We start from the raw sequence: 19,364 nt of genomic DNA, 5'->3' as shown, positions 1-19,364 counted from the left end.
CTCCAATGGATGTACTGTAGAATAAAAAAAGTCTACAACTTGAGGAGTACCACATTAGGAACATTTAACACATTTAACAACTTTGGAAAAAGTTAGAGCAGAGGTTTAATCTAACTCCAGTTAAGACATAAAAATAAAAATAGGTTCATAGTAAGTCTGGCAGCTCATATTACACAATCCACCGTGTTATCTGCTTTGGTATTGATCCCTAGCCTGAGTTTCTCAGAATGTTACAGACCATTGGGCTTTATAGCTTGATGGAGCTATGTATAACATGACATGCCAGTAGCCCTGAAAATGCATGACTACTACTGCGAAGAAATCACAAAAATGTGATGAATCCTAATGAGCTAACCACTCGGGGTTTACATGTCAGGTTGCTTTCAATGTGTGAACTGCAAGACAGAAAAAGTGACTGTTTTTGAATGTCTTTTTGACAGCTTTATTGACGGTTCACTCCACAACAACCTCTGTTTCCCAGGAACAGACTTTATTGTGGAATGTCCTGTATATCAGTAACCCAGTGATTTGAGGTTTATTCTGCAAGGGTGGTTAGATTAATTCAGATGTTGAGGATGATGAACTGGTGTTGATGTATGGCAAAGTTGTATTTATTTTATTGTATGAAGAAGCAAAAGGAAGCTGATTAAGTGGTTTGGTATTTTTTCCACTGAGAGCAGTGACAGTAGAATTTGAGAGTTAGTGCTATAGGTTTCATCAATGTAGAGCCAACACTCAAAAAACACACTTTCTTATTCTAACAAAGGCTTATGTCGGCTGAACATAACCCAGTTAAGTTTACCTAACTTAATTGTTAGTTAAGATAAGTTAGACGCAACCCTTTTGTTTAGTTTTATTTTTTGAGGGCATATTGAGTTGTGTGGATTGTCTTTGTTTTGTACAAACCACACAGTGAAGTGAAAGAAGTTCTTTAAAGTGATGGTTTGATCAGTTTTTATATATTATCAGATAATTATCAGAAAACTTTATTTTTCCATAAATACGGGGTTGGCTATTTTTTTGGACAATTTTGTAAACCATCCAACGAAGAACTAAGAATATGTTCACCCTCCTGAAATAAAACTATTCAACTGAGTCAGAAACAAAAGACTCATAAGCCACTTAGCAGCGTGAACGTGTGGACTCACTTGTGACAACATTCTTGGAGGCAGGTGGTCCACGCTTCTTGTTCTTCACAACCTCCAGTTTGACCTCGTACTCCTGGCCGGGGCCCAGGCCTGACTGCTCAAAGGTGGTCTCCGGACGACCAAGGGAGTTAAGAATCTCATCATCATCTTCTTTCTGCCAGCACCAAAAAACACCGGTCACGAACTATTACAAAGACTGGTCCTGGCATAACATGATCAGTTGGGAGAAGAAAAAACAAGCAAATCACACATAATAGCGCCCTGGGTGGCGTTTGGACTTCAGAGTTGACAAGGAACTCTGTCCGTCGTAGTCTGGTTTTGAGTAAATCCCAGAAGCACTATCTGAAAGGGTTTCTATAAGTGCTCAAATAGAAATTTAAAGCATTAGACAAAGTAACATTTGTTACTTGTGGTTAATGGAGCTGACAGGATATGCTAACAATTTTAACTGCTGTGTTTCTGCATACTGGCTCAGCTTAGCCATTTTCCACAGGATACTCCCTCATCTATGAACATTCTGTAGTTAATGAATTTGAGGAAAGAGGAGTGCAGTGGGTTGTATATGGTTTCTAGCAGAGGAAAATGTGGATAATGATAGACTGCAAAAAAGGCAGTGGTAGGCTCTTAAGTTCAATCATCTATATAATACAGAAGCTCCATAAACATATTGGGTAGCAGAACTCACTGTGTTTCTAAAGATGAGGTTCCAGCCATCAAATGGAATGTCCAATGGGTCCCACTGTACCTCAACTGACGTCTCTCGAACTGATTTAAACTTGAGTCCCTCAGGCTCAGGCAGATCTGGCAGGAACAGAGTGAAACTCTAACTACATTTGATCTGGATTTATATACTGCATTTTGTGAATTGCATAAATGAATCACATACATGTTGCCACTCTAGCGCTGACTGGAACACTCCTCTTGTTATTGAGAACAGCATAGACATTGATCAGGTACTCAATTCCAGGTTCTAGCTCATGAATAGTGGCCACTTTCTGGTCCCCAGGTACCCGCATGTCCAGCTCCAGACCTCCTGATGCCGTGGGCATGTATGTGATCAGGTACTCGGTGACATGCATCTCATTCTCCCAAGACAGGTCCACCGTCTCTGGGGTGACCTCCACCACTGTTAAGTCCTTGGGTGGTGACACTGTGGAGATACACTGAAAGTCACTTATCGTTTCGATTAAAAGCAGATAATTAGACTAAAGCTAAATCTAAGTCATCTCCATTTTGCCTTTCAATGCTGCAATATATAGCCTTTATCCGAGCGTGTATAACAGGATTCATGATGACAGATTGGCTACCATCAATAGTGCCATTCATGGGGAAATCAAATGCTGCCAAAGGGTACCTTTAGCGTAACTAAAGGTAGCAGATTTTGAATTTGATCCAACTCTAATAAGAGCAGCTGTCATAAAGGAGAGTGGCTTTGCAGCATTAGAGAAAAACACAACACACTTACTATTCCAGACAAAGTTAAGGAGACTATTCTGGCAGCAGTTACCAGGCCTGTTTCATTAAACTGACTAACAGTCTGGCACATCACGCTCCACTCTCCTCTGTAGATAGGATGTGAACAACCCCACTGCTACACAGATAGATACTGATGCTAGATGAGCACACACACGTGCGCACACACTCACTGCTCTAGAGATATGTAAAGGAGGAGGTGATTGATTTGAGCCACGGAGTCTACAAACATTCAACTAACTATCATATGACTCAACTATGATTTAAAACTAACATAACATAATATAACATAACATAACATAACATAACATAACATGTTAAACATGCGTGCAGACATCACATTTCTGCATGTTTGTGTTTAATGAAGTGCTTACTGTCTCCATTTCTATTTTTTTTTTTTTTTTTTTTGGTGTGTGTACCTTGTTATTTCATATGTGTATTTATGTAGATTGCGTAACAATTAAACTGCTAAAACCTTGTATTAAGGGCAGGGATGGCATAGTTAAAATAATTGACCATTTCAAGGCCATTTCTCCCCATCTACAATCTACCTTTTCATTCACCACTTATATACATTACCCCTAACTTAAGATGAAAACAATTGTGGTGGATTTAGTTGCATAAAGTATATGGTTAACACACTGCTCCCCCATTGTGTGTATGTATGTTTAAGAGAGAGAGCAGCTCATCCGACTCCAGTTCAGAAGAGTGAGACACACAAACCTTGGCATTGAAAAAACATCTGCATTGGATTGACATGACCCATCTTACCCTCAGAACAGTCCTCTCCAATGAAACCCATGTCACAGACACACACGCCATTTTCACATCGTCCCTGGTTGTGGCAGTCTCCTGGGCAGGTCAGTATGGAACAGTCCAGTCCAGTGAAGCCCTCATAACACACACAGTTCCCATCAACGCAGTACCCTCTGTCTAAGCAGTTCTTGGGACATGTCTTCTCACTACAGTCCTCACCAGTGAAGCCCTCATAACACACACAGTTGCCATCAACGCAGTACCCTCTGTCTAAGCAGTTCTTGGGACATGTCTTCTCACTGCAGTCCTCACCAGTAAAACCCTTATGGCAAACACATTGTCCGTTAACGCAGTGCCCACGGTCCAGGCAGTTATTGGGACATGTCTTCTCACTGCAGTCCTCACCAGTAAAACCCTTATGACAAACACATTGTCCATTCACGCAGTGCCCACGGTCCAGGCAGTTGTTGGGACAGGTCAACTCACTGCAGTCCTCACCAGTAAAACCCTTATGACAAACACAGTGTCCATTCACGCAGTGTCCACGGTCCAGGCAGTTGTTGGGGCAGGTCAACTCACTGCAGTCCTCACCAGTAAAACCCTTATGACAAACACAGTGTCCATTCACGCAGTGCCCACGGTCCAGGCAGTTATTGGGACAGGTCAGCTCACTGCAGTCTTTACCCGTGAAGCCAGAGAAACACACACAGTTGCCATCAACACACTCTCCATGTCCCATGCAGTCTTTGGGACAAGTCTTGATGCTGCAGTCCTCCCCAGCAAAGCCCTTGTCACATATGCACTGTCCATTAACACACTGGCCCCGGTCTTGGCAATTGTTGGGGCAGGACAGTTCGCTACAGTCCTCACCTTGGTATCCTATGTCACATACACATTCTCCATTAATGCATTGGCCCCTGTTGCTGCAGTTGTCAGGGCACGAAAGAATAGAGCAGTCTTCACCTTCAAATCCTGGATCACAAATGCACTTCCCATTGAAGCAATGGCCTCTTTCATTGCAGTTTTGAGGACAGGTGAGTTTTGAGCAGGAGTCTCCACTGTAGCCAGTCTGGCATACACACTTGCCATTCACACACATGCCATGGTCATTACAGTTGTCAGGACATGTGAGATCACCACAGTCTTCCCCAGCAAAGCCGTCTTCACAGTAGCAGGTGCCATTGTCACATCGTCCCCGGTCGTAACAGTCATTCGGACAGATGAGTTCGGAACAGTCGAAGCCCGTCCATGGTTCGTCACAGACACACTCATCCTCCACGCAGCGTCCGCGGCCCAAACAGTTGTTAAGGCAGTTGGTCTGGGAGCAGTCCTCACCAATGAAACCTTCCTCACAGAGGCAGGACCCATCGACACAGTGGCCAAAGTCACCGCAGTCCAGCAGGCAGAGCTCAATACTGCAGTCATCCCCGCCAAAGCCCTCAAAGCATTCACATTTGCCTTCCACACAGCGACCTTGGTCCTGGCAGTCGTTGGGACACTCGGGTTCGGTGCAGTTGGGACCTTTCCATCCAGGCTCACATACGCAGCTGCAGGTTTCAGTACTCCAGTTCCCACGACCACTACAGTAGGGCTTTGTAGACACTTCGCCTGGAGGAACAAAAGAAAGCATAATAAAGTATTGTACTATGATCACAAATTATTCAACTAAACAATATATATATACACAAGGTCTAGTCTCGTACCTTGGAGCTACGCATTTACTGTAAACTAAGGTGAGTTCTAAAGAAGAGATGTCGTTAATGCAAATTGGTTGAATCCATATTAACTGTTGTAACTGTTCTTCATCGTCTCTAGTTGCAATTACATTGGGAATTAAAAATTACCTAAGTCACCCTTCACCCTTTGCTATTGAAACAACAAGAAACACTTTTTGACACAGATTAGACTTTATTGGCAGAGCGAATGCAGTTGATCTCAGTAATCCTTGCCTATTTTTCTCTGGTGTACCACCTTTGTTTATTAAACAACTTTATTTATCTTATTATTTGGAAATTCATCTTTTGAGATTCAGTGAAGAGAGACAAGAACCTTAGATAGTGTGAAATGATAATGAAGGTCGTGGTTAAATATTTTCAGGGGAAGCTTTTAAAACAGCACTGCAATTGTTCCCTCAGATAGATTGATTATTTATGATGTTTCTACTATAGATTTCACTTGAGCAGACTGCCTGCAGAGTAACCTATAAACCCACCGCCATCAGAACACATTAATTACTTTACAACATACACAGTAAAAGGTATACCTGTAACCTGAGCTCCACAGCAGCCTACCCCACTGCTGCACTGCTCCCTCAGACTAGACAGCTCTGACTCCAGCATCTCCAGCCTGCTCATGATTTCCTTGATGTCTGGCAGCTGGTTGTTGCACTCACACGCCTGCTTGGGGATATTGATGCGATGAGTAAAAACAATCTGATTGTCTCCATCCACTGTGTGCTCCATGTGCTCTGAATTCTGCATGTCCACCGGCACGCTCTTGTGTTTGAGGTCAGTTCCTCCAGGCGAGTCGAGGTCCACAGAGCAGAGGGACGTGGAGGGGACATTGATGTTGTAGATGTGGTTGAACACTACCGGCTGGTCAGGGTGGGGGAGGGTGAGGTTTTCCTGGGTTTTCTTGGGCATCAGAGCCTCTCGACGGTGGCGGATGACCTTCTTCACCAGGCCAGCTGTGGCGAGCTGGAGGAGTAGGGCCACGGTCATGCAACCTAAAAGAAAGTCTTTAAGTCGCATGATGACGCTCTGGCTCTAAGGGTTGTGATGAAGGAGCAGCTGAGTGGAGTCTGTTCAGGTGTCAAGTTGGTGTCTTAAGTCCTGTTGTGAACGCAAAAACAGACAGACGGGGAAATGAGGAATAATTATTTTGACAAAGAATTGATCTTGTTCCTCATACACATATATACAAAGCAGTGACCATAGCTAGAGTGAAACATTATAATAGCCAATAAAAGGCAATTAACCTTCTTCTGCTGCCCCAACAAACCACCTTCTTTCCTGTTGCTGCCTATGACCCATTTTAGCCTCTCTGCTCTTAGCGGAGCAGACACACACTTAGTGAGTGACATTGAAGCATTCTTCCCCCAATTCCTTTGAGAACCAAGAGTGCAATTACTGCAAGGGGCGGCGTGTGACCTTGGATATCTGAAGCTTTCTTTTTTTCTGATCACGTTGAGACAGGTTGCCACAAACACCTGCTTGGTGGGTAGCCCCCTCTTTATTCCACACTCTAGATTGCAGCTGAAGGTGACAGATTAATACCTGCATATACCATCTACGTGCTTTCTACAAAGCACAAAGGTCTGCACAAACTTCCCCACAACCCACAAACTGGAAAGTCAGCATTCCTGGACTGCTCTCCTGACAGCCACTGGACCTTCTTTTAGTACTGTAACATGATTCTTACAGATTCTTGCTGTTACCTTTTTAGAGGCATGATTCTTTTAAAAACATCTGCTGGAAAAATAGGTGGAGGTAGTCGAGTAGAACACTTGGTAAGTCTGTATTATTTATGAACAAGATGATTGTAAAAGCATTTTGTTTCTCTAATGATCGGGTTTCCACTTTTTTACACACAGAGAGGCTATGAAAAGGTGATGTAAGATGTAAAGTTCTTGGCCTGTCAGGACTGGAACCAAAAGGGAGAACAGAATTCTGAATAGATATCCCATGCACAGCCTCAGATGCCCTGTTTTTAAGGTGGCTGTCTCAGGCTGAGTTTCTACAATTGCACTTTTTACACAATCTTGTCAGAGATGCTGACATTGAGTATTTCCTTCCTCTAATAAAACCACAGTGTGCCTTGGCAGCTCTAAAAATTAATAGCAACTCTGAGCAACCAAAATGAAAATGTCTGAAAAAGCACATAAAATGAAATGACATAAAAATGCATGATTGCAGGCTGTATTGCATAATGTAGTGTATGTCTAACGAGTGATGAAATATGTAATATAATTGTACATAATTGTCTTCACTACTTCTGACTTAGTCAAACTGATGAGTGGAAATACAGAGCATGCAAGTGTGCAGGAGCAGGGAGGCTGTAATATTCCAGGAAGATGTACTTGGTGTCTTCATCCTGGCCTGTCATGTGATTTTAGAAGCAGACATGAGCAGATAAGCTCAGCTTGAAGGGATCCCACAGCTTTACCCTCCACTACCACCCCCAACCTCTTCAGCCCCTCCCTGATTAGACAGGCAGGGATGAGCACCTCCATGATGGGCGCACTGAGGATCTGGACCCTCAGGGGGGCTGAAAGAGCACCCCCCTCCCCACTGCAACCGCAACCCCTTAACCCCACCTCACCCCTCACTCTCCCCCGCCTCACTATGTCACACATGCACATCCACACACGCACCAATACAGTCACACCAATGTGCCCAAGCATCACAAACTAGGATTAAATCACAAAATAGCCAGAAAATTGCTTTGAGCTGCTGCTAAGGTTTTAGTTTTGGGCGGATGGTTAGCTTTCTTACTTTGAAAGCTGGCTGCTCTCCACATGGACCTCTGCGCGAGGTAACCATGAGAGACCAAAGCGGTCTTTGTGTGAGACTTTGGGGCTCTGGCAAAACTCAGCATCATTCAGAAATAGATTCAGAGGGAAAAAAATCCAGAGAATCAAGGTAATCATTTCGAATTATCATTCTTTCCCCTTTGCTTCCATCTTGGTGGTTTTTAATATGAACTAAAAAATCAGAAGAGAATCTGAGTGTGATCCTGAGAAACAGAGCTGGTGCCTCTGTTTGGACTTTCTTCATGGGCACCCTGTGGTCCTGGCACTGCGCTAATGCAGCTGGTTGCTGGCAGTGTAGACATGGACTTGATACAATCTGACTACTGCTGCTTTGTTATCCCCTCACTTGGTTTTGCGCTATAGTTAGCTTCTCAAATAGCAACAAAGCTTGATGCCTGCCTTGTGGTCGTATGTGAGGAGAATTTTACCAGGGGGAACCTGCTGGTTCACACGCAAGTTTGATGCAACTGATCTAAATTACCCAGTTGTAAATGAGCACTAGACTAATACTAAATGTTATATCTCACACAGTGGAGAGCTGGAAGTGCTTTAAAGATGCAGTTGGGACACATTGACTTTGACAAAAGTTGTTAGGCCTGTGCTGTCAGGATTAAAGTAAAGGGGTGTACCAATCAAAGAGCCAGACATTAACTCTATGCTTGACCCATTCTCCTCCCCTAAAAACGCATGCATTGGGGTCTTGATATTTCCAAGGTATCTGAAGAGATAGGTAATATCATTTCCCATGTCCCAACACCTCAACCTGAGCATCAAACACCTCCTTTCAGTAGACAGGTTTAAAATGAAAAAGATAAACCACACAAACTTCAAAAAATTAAAGCAGCCATATTATGGTAATGCAATCAACAATCCTCAGTCTGTAAATTGGTCACAGCTTCCACCCATAGTTGTGCCCAATAGCTCAGGCTAGCAATTGGGTTTTTCCCCTGATCTGCTCAGAACCAGTTGTACTTTGTGTACAGAGAGCAGCTGATATATTGGGGAGAAGATTTTTTTGTTTTGTTTTGAACAAAAAATCAACTTTGTTTATTTTTCCAAATAAGAAAACGTAAGACAACAGTGAATACAGTTTGTTTTTTCAGACCAGAAACAGTCTTACTCCAACTTTTCACAGCACTTCACAGATGACATTGGTAGGTTTTTGCCTACTTTAGCAGCATTGTAGATGTAATGGTAGCTGTGTTACACTGTGATTTATTGTACACAGTAGTAACGGGGGATAGAGAGGAGAGACATTTGTTCCGTCTGTCAACAGTAAAGAAAAATTATCCCTGCTAACCTTTGTTAGGCATGTTTGTCTTGTCCACAGATTAAAGATATGTTTTGACTTAAAAATGTAGATTTCAAAAGTTGATGTGAAAACTACGCCAGCTAATCTACAGTTCCCCACCAACCCAGAGGTTCCAAGATGGTTGTCCTGCCAACTGATCCATAGTTGTCCATGCATGAAGTCAAACAAACCACTTTAGATAGAGGATCAAATGAAGTGCTGAATAATTTTAAGAAAACTAAGCTTTTGACACTGTAAATCATCGGAAAATTTTTAATTAGTAAGTGAATATGAACCCTAAATTATGCATAATATGGCCTCTTTAAGTTCCTCCCAGAGAAGCATATGGCCCAGACTTATGAAGCTTGGAAAAATATGCCCAAAAACCAATGCTGTCTTTTGTCTGGGAAATGTGCAACATGAAGATTTTTCCAATCTGTTCCTAGATGTTGCATTGAAGCAATATGTAGGAATAGGCTGGAAAATACACTCAAAATCAAAATCTTTGTGTAAATGAGAGAATGGATTTATTTTACCCAAAGGAGGAATAAGAAGGTCAAGATAAGAGTGAAATCAGGCCAAGGGAGTCAGAAAAAAACCCTATAATTTACGGGTCCAACATGGCAGGCATCATCAGTTAGCATTCAGTCCTACTATAATGGAAATAAATCTTAAATTAATGATTATTTTAGCAGTGTTATTGTTTCCTCCTTCAGTCTCCGGTCTTTTAGATACAAGTTTTACTTTCAGCTAGTTGAGAGATTGAGCAGACTTTCTGTCAGGGGAGAACTGTGGATATCTAATGTAGAAATCAGGATTTTTTACTGACAAATGTAATCATACGGCAGGCGCTAGATAAATCAAACAAGACAAATATTACTCTGCAAGCATTCAGCAGTTTTTATCTGCACAGAGGAAATTCAATTTGTTTTGGCACAAAAGAAAGGTAAATGTGGTAAGCTATTCAGAAACAGACCAACATGGAAGTCAGTCAGGGCTTTTTAATGAAATGAAAAGAAAGATTTGCAGACTGTCAGTGACTAATGGCAGACAACGCAGCATCTGTCTGGTAACTCGACAACAAACAAACTGAATAATGAAGCAGCGTGCCCCACTTGATGTGTAAAAGCTGTAAATATTCAATTACAACTACAACTCAAGTCCCAAGACTGTATGTTAAACAGGTCTCATAGGATGCACATGCTTTCTTTTCATTTCTGAAGAATTTATCAAGCTTGCCTAGTTTTTTAGGTCACCCCTGACAAAAACTCAGCTTGCCTTCTTTGGTACAGAATCCAAATCTGGGTCGTGGTATGAGCACTGAATGAAGGGTTATTGTCTGGGGTTTTTTTTCACCTTCACTGTCATACTGTAATAGGGGAAATGACCAGGAAATGGACCTCAGTCAGGGACACTCATTCCATGTCAAGAATCATGAAAGAAACTTATTTTTCTAGTTAAAACCCTCAAAGAGCTACAATATCTCAACAAGAACTGAACACACAATAAACTGCAAGGGGAAAAACTCCCATATACTGTATGTCCTGAGCAAGAGCAGGTGATTATTGATCCTGTAGCTTCACCAAGGTCATAGCTGGGTATAGTTGCTGAGGGCAGCACTATGGCTGTGACTTATAATCATCAAACACAGACAATAATTTCCAGGAAGCGGCATAGCTTGAGTTAGTGGAACAGTTGTTGCAGCTTTCTCCAAATTTTATAATCTCATGGTCTGAAAGGCACATGCTATCTTTCTTTTTCTGCCTTTTAATGTCCAACATGCCCATCGTTGCTGTGCAACAACACAAAACCCTTGACGAAAGTGTAAGAAAACTAGACAGAGTAACAATCGCCTTCAGTTAATTTCAGTTTGTGGGAAATGACCAAGCAGACATTGCTGAGTCCAACGTTTGGTTCAAAAACAGCGAGGTAGCATGGTGAGCAGGCCGTGATGTTAGAACAGAGGTATTTGGTGAAAGACAATTATGCTCTCTGTTCCTCTGGGGAGTTATCCAGCTTCTGTTGGACAGATGCTTATTTAAAGAGGCTTAGCAGGTCAGCATATGTTGTCAATATTTAGCAAATTTGACGTGAGCTCCAAATGTAATTAAATCAGTTTCACATGTCAGTGGATTGACGTGTTCAATGTAAAACTACTGTAGATTTTTATTGTTTAAAGACCATTCATTCTCCAGCCCAATGTAAACTGTTTTGGTACATCTTTGTCATTGCAGAGTTTAAGGGGAAGCAAAAAAAAGTATTTTTGTGATTGCAATTAATAGACAATTAACTATCAGTCAGCAAATCAATTAGGCAGTATAATCATTAGCAAACAAATTAGACAGTGAGAACACATTTTAATTTCTGGTTCTGCAAATGTATAAAAGTAGGTCTGATCCTCATTGTTGCAAAATCTCTGTCTTGCTAGCTAATTAAGTCTGTAACTGTAATATAATAATGTCTTTAAAGCCTGACTATTCACTTCCTTCTTTGTGTAATCTAAAATGTGTTGCTTGTGGTGACAACCCCATGGAGAATTACTGTAACAACTGACTCCCCCCTGCTAAACAGAGGTGTTTTTTAGGAGCTGTCAGTTTGTTATTTAGATTTGAGTGGTTTGGTTCATTCTGACTACCCCATTATTTAGTATGATACTATGCAAATGTCACTACTCACTGAAATCATATTACTAATGTATGTGTTTAACCAACAGAGAATGAATTATCATGAGCAATGCAGTGACAGGCTCCTAACCAAAGTTTGCAGTATACCAGGATCCCTACTGTACCACTGAAGAGGAAGCAGGAGGTAGCACTAAATACCATGGCAAAGACAGTGAAGGGACAGATAGGTTTGTACATGAACAATGATCATTCTGAAAGTTGTGGAGGGAGGCTAGTGAGAGGAATAGGGACAGTAAGGCTCCTAGAAACCTTATCCTGCACAGCAGCAGGTTTTTATGATTTCACCATTATGCAGATATTAGGGCATGTCATCAGACCACCAGAGCATCATGTGTGAAAAAGCTGTTGTATTAGTTGAAAACTAGCCTAATGTGGGCTAGAAATGAAGAGCTACTTTGGCCTAACACGAGCAAACACGAAACAGATATGAGGCCATATAGAATTATGTAGAAAACCCAACAATCCAACTTGAGCAAGCCCATTGAGCAAGTACATTTTGAGTCTCCAAATCCTTTTAAAAATGTGCTAAACATAACTCAACCTGATTGAGCCATCTGTACCTCTCAGTTGAGATAGAGCAAACAATGACTGTCTATGGCACCAGTCATCATGAACCTACATCGAATTATCCTGACTGTGCAGCGAGCCTTATCTTCTTGTGGTTCACTCTCACTGGTCATTGTAGCAGTAGCAAGCAGCCTTTTTTAGCGTGAAAGATCTGATAAATGCATTTCGCAGCCAGCAAGATAGATATATTCTTACAGCAGTTTGAAGAGACAAAACAAAGTTTAAAAGCACAGTAAGTGTTGGACCTATATTGGCTAGGTCGTCAGAAATGTGACTCCATATGAATGCTAATTGACTCTGTCTGTAGGACAATAGGTATCAAAAAGAAGGGTGGGTGGGGTTATTAAACATATCTTAAAATATTTTCATTATACTGCAGTATTTATTTCAGTGGAGCATTCAGTTACAAATATTTTACTGTAAATACAATTCATTGGAAGCCCTGACTGAATTAGACGATTATTTTCAATGAGGTCCTGATGACACTTAAAGATAGCCTAGAAAATGTAGCTGTATTAAAGAGTGTAAATGTTTGAAATAACATGCAATTACATGTGTGTGTAGTTATTATATTCAACCTTTGACAAAGGGATTCCTCCTTGTTTGTTCCCTTTGAAATCTTTAATGTTTCTATTCTCAATCACCACAAACAAATCTGACTAAAGGCACTGACATGAAATGAAAAGAAATAAAGTTAGCATGTTCATTACAACATTCCCTGTTATCATTATTTTCCACATGGTAAAATAACATAATCATTTGACTTGCTAAACACACAAGAAATGGGGAATACGCCGTTTTTGATGGATGAAAAGACTGGTTTCATCAAATCAAGACTGCGCTCGCCGGCTCTCTGCTGTGACCCCATTGGATCCGATGACACAGATAGCGAGGGAGTGGTGGGGGTTAGTGTGTTCATGGCTGATAAGGGGGAGGCTGGATCTGAGATACCGGCAGAAGCACTTATCTGTATACTCAGAGAGCGTGCTCTGCCAAGGCTGAACCCTATCACACTCTGAGAACCACCACAGTGATTTGAAGCCAAGGTTGACGTGTCTGAGTGATACTGCCCCAATAAAGTCTATTTCTTCACCCAAAACCAATTTCTGACTTTGACATGAAGATACTGTGAAAACAAATGTTGAGCAAACAAGAGAGCTCAATGGGTCAATCATACAGCAAAACGGTCAAACCTCTTGTTTTTTGGGGGGGGGGGGGGCGTTAGGGGTTTACTCGCGTTCCACCATCTCGCCACGAGGCCCATCAATATTCTTTATGGCTTGTCCCCTGCAGTGCCTCCGTATTGCGCTGCTGTTTTCACTTGGTCCAGATGGAAAGGTTGGATGCTAGTCATTGTTCATGAGCTTTTTAACATGCTTGGTGCGGGTGACCTACTGTTTATTAGCCTAACCCCTGTGTGGTTTGGAGATTCAGCAGCCTCATGTGCAGCCTTTACAGCACATCCACCTGCTGTTTGCTCCAGACAGAATGTCATAGCATAGCCCTCCATTTTACTTACTTCCTTTTCCATGCATTTACTTATCAGTCAAGTACCTGCTGCTGCCTGTTGTAATCTTACACAGATGTACTGATATCAAGTGTTGGGACTCATCTCAACTTACCATGTAACTAACACCTCAGCTAATCAGCTGCAAAGTGAGAGCTTTGGCTGGTTTATTTTGAATGACATAGTCACAAAGATGCCTAGTGACCAAGAACTGTCTGAATTTCTGTTTTTGTGTACTAAATAAACCTATTTTTAGTTCAGAAAACTCTTCCTTCTAATGTTAAAAAACTGTCATGATTATATTGTATAAGGTCTAAAAAGGTCATTTTTCTTTTGATACAAACACATAAAATGCTGAGTCAGCGTGCATGAGTTTTCAAGGTCTTTCAAAGACTGCACATTCCAGGAATTTAAACAGGAGGTTTATTGGTTGCTTCCATTCAAACAGGATGGAAGCGCGTTTTCTCTCCACTGCAAATGGAAGCAAGCGTGTTGGCTGTGATACCCAGACATCTGGTTGTCCTTGTCTGTGATGAAAGCCTGAAGCATGTTGCGTGTCCAAATTGGGAGTGCCTTCCATTCAGGCACTTGTATAAGCCTAATGACCCTGGTCCCTGGGGTTGGCTCTTCATTGGCTTCCCCATTTTAACCATTTCTCCCAATTTAAATTGTCTGTCCCTCTCAAAAGGGCCCCAGTCTTGTTCCTAGAACACTATAGCTCATGTTATATACAATGTGTGAGGTCACTGGTGGAGGCAAAGTGTCAGAGCAAAGTGGTTACCACGTGTTCATCCACTAGTTACCCCAGGATGGAGGGCCCGACAATACAAAGGCATCCAGGATCACCCAGCTCCAAGACTTCCACTTCTTTCCTGTGGCACATTAGCATCAGAGGAGCATTAAAACCATCTGGGATGATTAAACACTGAATTTCCTTTGGAGAGAGTCTCCATTCTGTGGTAGTGACTAATCTGACTGAAGCAGACTGAGACACAGAAGAAGACTCGGATGACTTGGGGGGAAAATATACACATAAGGCTTAATACCTTTTGATTCAGGGATTCATTTTAAGAATCATATAGGATTGAAATCCTTTTTGAAAAACTCTGCTTATATCCTAAGTAAATGACCTGTTCTCTATGTGTCATAGCAATTACTATATTCTCGTATTGAGAGCCATATGGACCACAGGTGGTCATGTCCACTGTACAGTACAGTCCAGATCAAATAATTCAAAGACATACCCATAAATAGCATCAAAACTGGCTACATTTCAGTAAATACCACAACATCTAGAGCTACCAAGACATTTCACCAGAAACCAGAGACAGTCATGAAGACAAAAGGAAGCAACGGGAGCTCAGATCAGCCTGAATTAAAGATGACTTTGAATTAGACCAACCAAAACATTTCTGCATCTCTCCTGGGTCTTGCCCAATGTGGGTTATTATGAATATCCAAGATTATTGTTTGTCCTCAGTCACCAGTGGAGGAGTTAAGTGGAGTTAAAGACAATCTCTCAGTGAGCCTCACGGGGCATGGAGTGTTGGGAGCTAACAGCTGTCCAAACAAAGGCCTGTTTCCCACTCATCATTATGCCGAGTGTCACTGTTAGTGGCCACTCGTATGCGTAGCCGAAGCGTCATGAAACATTAATGCATCAAGCCTGCAATGCCACCTAGAATCAGATGACACGCCTGTTCTGCAGAGGTAATCAAGTGAGGAGAAACCTATGCTTGACACGTCCTTAAAACATTAGGTTGTGTTCATTGTGTCTGCAACTCCTCATCACACACAATTACCATCCAGCAGATGCTGCCCTGGTATCCTGTGGGTCTCCTTCACATGTCTCCATACACATCCACGTCTCTCTCTTCTCAGTGACTCACCCATTTTCCTCTATCCCTCCCAATATCAGCCCCCATGAGAATATCCTAGCTCAACACCTTAAACAGGTGTACAAACTGTGTAAATACAGTGGCAAAATTTGTGGTTTTCTGCATTAACTTGATCTGATCTTCATTTAAGTCAAGAGTTTTAACAAATATGATTAAAAACAAACACAACATTGTTAGTAGTAACACAATGTGAACCCATGGAGAAATGAATCCAAGGAGCTAGTTGGAGCATTAGAATACCTAGGAGAAAATTAGTTTGTAAGTGTGGAGTAGAGCTACTTTGCCTGACAAAATACACTGAAACTTTTTGAGTTTGCTCCAGACTAGAAGAATGTGCTTATGTGAGCCATGTCTCGCCAAAAGGATCTTTCAGAGGAGCTACGATCAAGAATGATGATGATGCCTTACATAAAGCTGGGTTACAAAGTGATTTCAAAGACTTTAGACACAGCTGGCAAACAATCTAAAAATGTAGACACTTGGGGGCTGTGGCTACTCTACCAAGAAGTGGGCGGTCAGTCAAAATGACCTTAAGAGCACAACAACTCATTAATGAGGTAAAGAAACAACTCAGAGTGACAGCCAAAGATGGGAAGGCATCATTGGATCTGGCTAACATCTGTGTTCATGAGTCTACAGTAGGTAAAACATTGAAGGAGCAGGGTGTTCATGGCAGGACACCACGAAGGAAGCTGCTGCTTAATAAAAAGGAACACTGCTGAATGCCAGAAATTTGTAAGACCACATTGACACTGCACTGAGATATCAGCAAAATGTTTTGTGGACTGACAAAAGTAAGATTGAACTATTTGGAGAGAACACATAACACTACATCTGGCATTAAAAGTACACTGAATATCATCATGAAAACATCATCCCAATCATAAAGTATGGTGGAGGAAACATCATGAGTCGGGCCTGCTTTGGTGCATTAGGGCTTGGCCAGCAGTGATTGGGGGGAAGATGTATCAATTAGTTAACAATTCCAAGGGTTCACATACTTTTTCCTCTAGCACTATGAGGTTTTTATGGTTGTTCTCAATAAAGACATGAAAGGATCAGGATTTATTTTGCGTTATTATTTTAGGTACATCATATTTATTAATACTCGTGACTAAGATGAAGATCAGATTGTTTAACAAGTTAATGTAGAGAACCACAAAATTCCAAAAGGTTCACATACTTTTTCTTGCCACTAGAACAAATGCAGCCTTATCCTGACTTTAAAAACTTAACCTTGCAAAAATGTCTTAGTTTTCAGTCGAGACACTTGAATTCTCACTGTGGTCTGAATGCCGGCAGCCTGCAGTGTGTATGTTGGAGATCTGGGAGAGGAACCAACCAGCAGTGTCTAACTCAGAGCAGCTGTCTGTTTCCTGGGTTACACAAGCCTACTGTCTGCTGGCAACCATAAAGTGTACAGCTGGACCTTCTCTGGTAAGCAGTGCACACACACAAACACACACATATGGATACAGTAACCGTACCCATGTCCTCCTCTGCGCTCCCATCAGACTGCAATTCACCATCACCCCTAATGCAAGCAGAATAATTCAGTAGATCATCACAGACTTCACTCTTTGGAGACATTACTCTTTTTCTTTTTAACTGCTCTGGTAATAAATAGAAAACAGCCAGCAAGAGGAAAAACCGTAAAACATAATTGGTGCCCAGGTGCATGCAGTAAAGAAACAAATTAAGCCAGTCTGTGAAGTCCTTCTAGTGAAACAGAAGGAAAAAATTCAGAAGCTTTTCCTCATTTTTCTGGAGGTGAAAGTGTAGCAGTAGTGATTGTCAATTAATTATTATAGTATTTAAAAAATTATTTAATAGAATAAATCATTTAACAAGCAGAACTGTCACATTGTGACTGGTTTAGAGGAGGTTTGCAGTTTTATGGATTAAGGAAAATATTGGTAATGGGCAGCCTCAGTGGTGAAAGCCCAACAGTGCTTTTCACAAATTAATTAAAAAACAAAAATAATTCCTGAACAAAGTTTATCATCTACCTATGTAAAGTGTGACAGAATGTGGTTGAAGTTATAAAGTTGTCAAGCTCAGCTATTCAGTTGCCTCAATTATCATTTTAAGGCAAAGCATCCACCCATTCATTCTGCTTCCATTCAAAAGCCTTCACGCTTCACGCAGGTAAAGAAGGTGACTTACCTCACGCACGGATGCTCACAGACTCTCCACTGATGAGAAAATCTAAGCACAAGCAGTGTTGAAGAGAGCCTTATCAGCCAGCCCTGACAAATGTTCTCACCAGTCTGTATCTCTCAGAGTGCTGACAGCTCTGTCATCTTGCCTCTTCTCTCTGTTCTCTTAGAGTGTTTACTCGAGTCTACCTAGAGAGCCGGCTGATGTGCAGCCAGTGAGAACAGAGTGAGAGAGAGAGAAACAGGGGAACAGGTCGAGAGAGATAGTGAGAGCAAGATGGAGAGCAGCAGAGAAAAAGAGGGAGAGAGAGAGAGAGGGCGCGAGTGAGTGAGAAATCCCTTTCTCTTAAACAGTAGACCCTCTGCTGTCAGACTCCACTCCCACCTACTGCTCTCTTAAATGCCCCCCACCCATTCACCCTCTCCACAGCATTGTGGCTGAAAGCGAAGGAGCTGAAACAGGACGCCTCAAGGCTGGAATGGGAGAGAGAGAAAGAGAGAGAGAGTTGCTGAAAGAAAGAGAGTAGGACAGGAAAAGGGGGTGAGGTGGGGGTGGGGGTTTGGATCATTAGCCGCAATTTGCAGCCTGCAAGCCAATCGAAAGCGAGATATAAGTGAATGCAGGGCCTGCATTAACATAGCATTGAAGAACTTGAAAGCAGGGGGTGAGCATGGGAGCATTTGTGAGGCTGATGAAGATGCAGAATGCAACAAACACTGAATATACACTGAGGATAATGAACTGAAGCAACACTAACATCGGAATGACGAAGTTATTGAGTTCATCTATAATTCTGGTTGTTTTATAATAAATCCTTAGTGAACTTCAGTTCAGAACTCACGAGTTAATGACTATTTCTGCAAGACAAAAACAGACATTTAGAATATTTCACTTTCTACCAACTATAACTCTAAAAACTACTCACAGAACTGGAATTACTACATTGCAGTTCTATCCCTTGGTTGTGCAGTAAAGGTGTATTTTGCAGGCGTTTCTGCTCGGATTCATATTTTAATAATTTTGTCCATGAGTCCAAGTGGACGCTTGTGCCTGATGTTAGGAAATTCAACCCAGGCATTTCTGAGATATAGCATTGATGAGAATGGGACGTACATAAGGTCACAGTCACCTTTGAACATGACATAAGTTCTTCCTTGACTCCAAGTGGACATATTCTTGAGATATTGCACAAGCATGGGACAGATGGACACGACTACAACAAATAGAAAGGCACTTCAATTCAAAACCAAATTAAAGTAATTCAGTAACTCCTGTAGTACAATACAAATCAATTTTTTACTATGCACACTTGTAACCTTAGTAAGTTTATCAACATCACACCTCATGGC

The 19,364-nt window shown here is 41.7% G+C and overlaps 1 protein-coding gene across 3 annotated transcripts in view; it reads right to left on the bottom strand.

Moving 5' to 3' along the window:
* Window positions 1-18,410, bottom strand: part of tnc (tenascin C) — a 40,147-nt gene extending 21,737 nt beyond the window's left edge. For all 3 annotated transcript variants that reach the window (XM_026342240.1, XM_026342238.1, XM_026342239.1), the window contains exons 1-6: window positions 18,022-18,410; window positions 5,641-6,208; window positions 3,393-4,985; window positions 2,035-2,298; window positions 1,834-1,949; window positions 1,149-1,302 (exon numbers count right to left, since the gene is read on the bottom strand). In XM_026342240.1, coding sequence (XP_026198025.1) covers window positions 1,149-1,302; window positions 1,834-1,949; window positions 2,035-2,298; window positions 3,393-4,985; window positions 5,641-6,127 — 2,614 coding nt within the window. In that variant the 5' untranslated portion in view covers window positions 6,128-6,208; window positions 18,022-18,410. The remainder of the gene's footprint in view (window positions 1-1,148; window positions 1,303-1,833; window positions 1,950-2,034; window positions 2,299-3,392; window positions 4,986-5,640; window positions 6,209-18,021) is intronic.
* Between the last annotated feature and the right edge of the window lie 954 nt (window positions 18,411-19,364).

The sequence above is a fragment of the Anabas testudineus genome, chromosome 9 (assembly GCF_900324465.2).
Source record: "Anabas testudineus chromosome 9, fAnaTes1.2, whole genome shotgun sequence".
In the NCBI taxonomy this organism is placed as follows: domain Eukaryota; kingdom Metazoa; phylum Chordata; class Actinopteri; order Anabantiformes; family Anabantidae; genus Anabas; species Anabas testudineus.
Note: the sequence above shows the minus strand (reverse complement) of the source record. Positions and strands in the feature narration are given on the sequence as shown.